General features: G+C 34.3%; 1 protein-coding gene across 1 annotated transcript in view; it reads right to left on the reverse strand.

Annotated features, from left to right (window-relative positions):
• The window catches only part of C11HXorf58 (chromosome 11 CXorf58 homolog), a 78,516-nt gene extending 75,513 nt beyond the window's left edge, over positions 1–3,003 (reverse strand). The window contains exon 1 of the mRNA XM_032226078.1: positions 2,844–3,003. Within this exon, the coding sequence (XP_032081969.1) occupies positions 2,844–2,908 (65 nt within the window). The 5' untranslated portion in view covers positions 2,909–3,003. The remainder of the gene's footprint in view (positions 1–2,843) is intronic.
• Positions 3,004–3,077: the final 74 nt, after the last annotated feature.

Consider the following 3,077-nt stretch of genomic DNA (forward strand, 5'->3'; position numbering starts at 1 on the left):
AAAGTGGGGGGAAATGCTTAGATATCTTATTAACTGACTTTGTTTCAGAATATGTTATAAAGGTGTAATGTTATTGGAGGTTTATTGAAATTGCGAATGAACGCCAGTAGGTGGTTGTGTCTTTAACTACAAATGATTTTAGATAAAAGCACGTTTAAATAATTGTAATCAAATGAGAATTGTGGTACAGTGATACTAAAATACATACAAATTTTTGATTTAAAATGTACAATTCAATTTGAATGAAGTATATGTAATGATTGTGGAAGGAACACACAAAATGTATTTGTAACCAATCGACACGCTTTCTACAAGATGTAACGAAAGATGATTCTTTTTTTGTTTTTTTTTAAATTAAAATAATAAAAAAAATTTAAAAAAGGTTGAAAAGACTAAACTGGGCTAAAACCCATTTTATCTGGACAGGATATATAATTTTATGGTACTACTAAAAAAAAGTGATATTAGCCATCAAACCTCAAAAATACTGTACACTTTTCGCAAAAGGTTAACACAATTTTGGCCACTACTACTTTTCTTGTCTTTACATGGTATCATTTTTATACTTCCTTTAACTAGAAAATTGGGAAAATGAAAAGGTATAGCTTTATTATTGATACATCTGAATTGTCTAGCCATGATACTTTTCAGAAAAACTGAGATATAATTATTTTAGGAATTTTATCTTGGGAGATTTAGCAATTGTAATGTTTTGTGTTATTGATCTTTATGTGACTTTATTCCATTTACTGATTTCTAATCAGTCCTTTCCCAACATTTACTGAATTCCTTACATCCTGTTTTCCCATTTTCCTTTTCATGTTTTTGTTTTGACTTAGTTTGTTTAGGTCAGTCAGTCAGATACTTTACCTCATACTATTACAATCTTAATTGCATATGATTTGTAATGATAATTTACATGTTCAATAAAAGGAAAATAATGACTATATAGAAAGATAAATAGGAATAAGGAGAATAATTTATGAATTAAAAGGTATATTTATGATTTTTTGCAATTGCTGTATGGGATTTCCCTGAAAGGAGAGGCACATAGAGACAGTTATTAAAACATTTACTTTTTCTTTGATAATTCCTTTTCCTTTGGGCTCATTTCAGTCAATAAAACTGTCTCAGTATTAAAAAAAATATAGGCCTCTTGTCTCTCCCTCATAATTCCTTTCTTTCATATTACTATCTATTCATATCTGCTGCCAAATTATTTTAGCGTTCCTGATCATCTGAATGCCAATGTCCATATCTGTCTATTCTTTCACTCCATTATTTCTTACTATATGTTCCTTTATAAATGGACTAGTCATGCCAGTGTATGACTGTATTTCTCCATGCAATGTCAAATCCCTTCCATCAGTTCCACAAAATCATAAAACACCTTTAATTATTAAATTATTCCTAATGTTACTGTTTACTTTTCTATATGAACATTTTTCATCTTTATTAAAATATAGAAATAACTTTCTATACTCTTTGGAAATGTATTTATTTGTTACTCGTTATGTTCTGTCCCCCCTTCACGGCTCTTAACAAATGGCAGACAATTAATCCTAAAAGAAACTTTCTTTATCAGTTCTCAGTTCAAACTGGCTTCGAGCCCAAAAATAACAGAAATACAGTCTCTTTCAAGCAGATAGGTTTGCCATCATGGCCCTATGCCATTTCAGATAAATGGTTATTCACTCTCTTCTTAAAAACCTCCAGTGTTGGAGCACCCACAACTTCCAGAGGCAAGTTGTTCCATTGACTAATTGTTCTGTCTGGAAATTTCTCCTTATCTTTAGGTTGCTTCTCTCCTTGATTAGTTTCCATCCATTGCTTCTTGTCCTGCCTTCAGGTGCTATGGAGAATAGGTTGATCCCCTCTTCTTTGTGGAAGTTCTTTGCAAGTTTTAAGGATGATAGAAACCCAGATGGGAAAGAATAATGTAACCCACATGTGCCATTTGTGAAATGCTTTCTAGAATCAGCCTTTTCTATTGTTTAAGTCGTTTACTAAGATAATTAAAGGCTCGGAGACTAAAATATATGAAGAACGGGATTAGGGTTTCGCTAGTCTAGAGAAAAGGAGGACTAGGAGGGGACATGACAGCAGTATTCCAGTATATGAGAGGTTGCTACAAAGAGGAGGGAGTCAGTTTATTTTCCAAAGCACCAAAGGGCAGGACAAGAATGGATGTCAAATCAAGGAGAGAAGCAGCATGGAATTGAGGAGAAACTTCCTAACAGTGAGGGCAATTAACCAGTGAAACAGCTTGCTGTCAGAAATTGTGGGTGCTTCATCACTGGAAGTTTTTAAGAAGAGACTGGACAATCCCTTGACTGAAATAATATAGGATCGCCTGCTTGAACAGGAGATTGAACTAGAAGACCTCCAATGTCCCTCCCAGCTCTACTGTGATTGATTGATCAATGTTGTTTGACTTGCTTTCTAATGTATTATATATACCAAATGTCATGTTTCTATAGTTTCTATACTCTATAAAAATACTTGACCCTCCCTTTAATAAATGTTTTTTTTGTTTTGCCTGAATCATTTGGTGATTCATATTTTCAAGTAGGCAAAGAAGCCGCTTTGTATGCGTCTCAGATTTAGGCATCAACTTCTTATCCCTGAGTTTGGAGGCAACAAAGTAAGTTAAATTTCCATGCTGAAAAGAGACTATTGATTTTTATTTTAGGCAAGTATGCTAGATCTAACGTATAGCTTATATGATTTTATAAACTACAAAGAGAACAAGTTATCGTTCGCAACAGAGTTCAAAACCTGGTTATGCTAACCCGGTCTCATATTACAGTCAAACTCCTGGAATAACAGGGGGGAAGTTTTACCTCTGCTTTTCTTTTTCCTTTTCGTTTAGGACGAAAGGCGATATGGGCGTATCGTTCCACATCATACCGCACTTTGGCTCGAAGACCCGTTTTCTCAGCGTCTGCAGTTCAACCGCTTTTAGCGGTTGCCTAGATACCAGACACTCTACTTAATAGAAAGCAGGATAGGCAAACCCCGCCTCTGAGTAGTGTTTTTTTTTTTTTAAAGTGGCACGTAACGTCCGCCGGCTCTTA

Source organism: Thamnophis elegans, chromosome 11, assembly GCF_009769535.1.
Source record: "Thamnophis elegans isolate rThaEle1 chromosome 11, rThaEle1.pri, whole genome shotgun sequence".
Taxonomy (NCBI): Eukaryota; Metazoa; Chordata; class Lepidosauria; order Squamata; family Colubridae; genus Thamnophis; species Thamnophis elegans.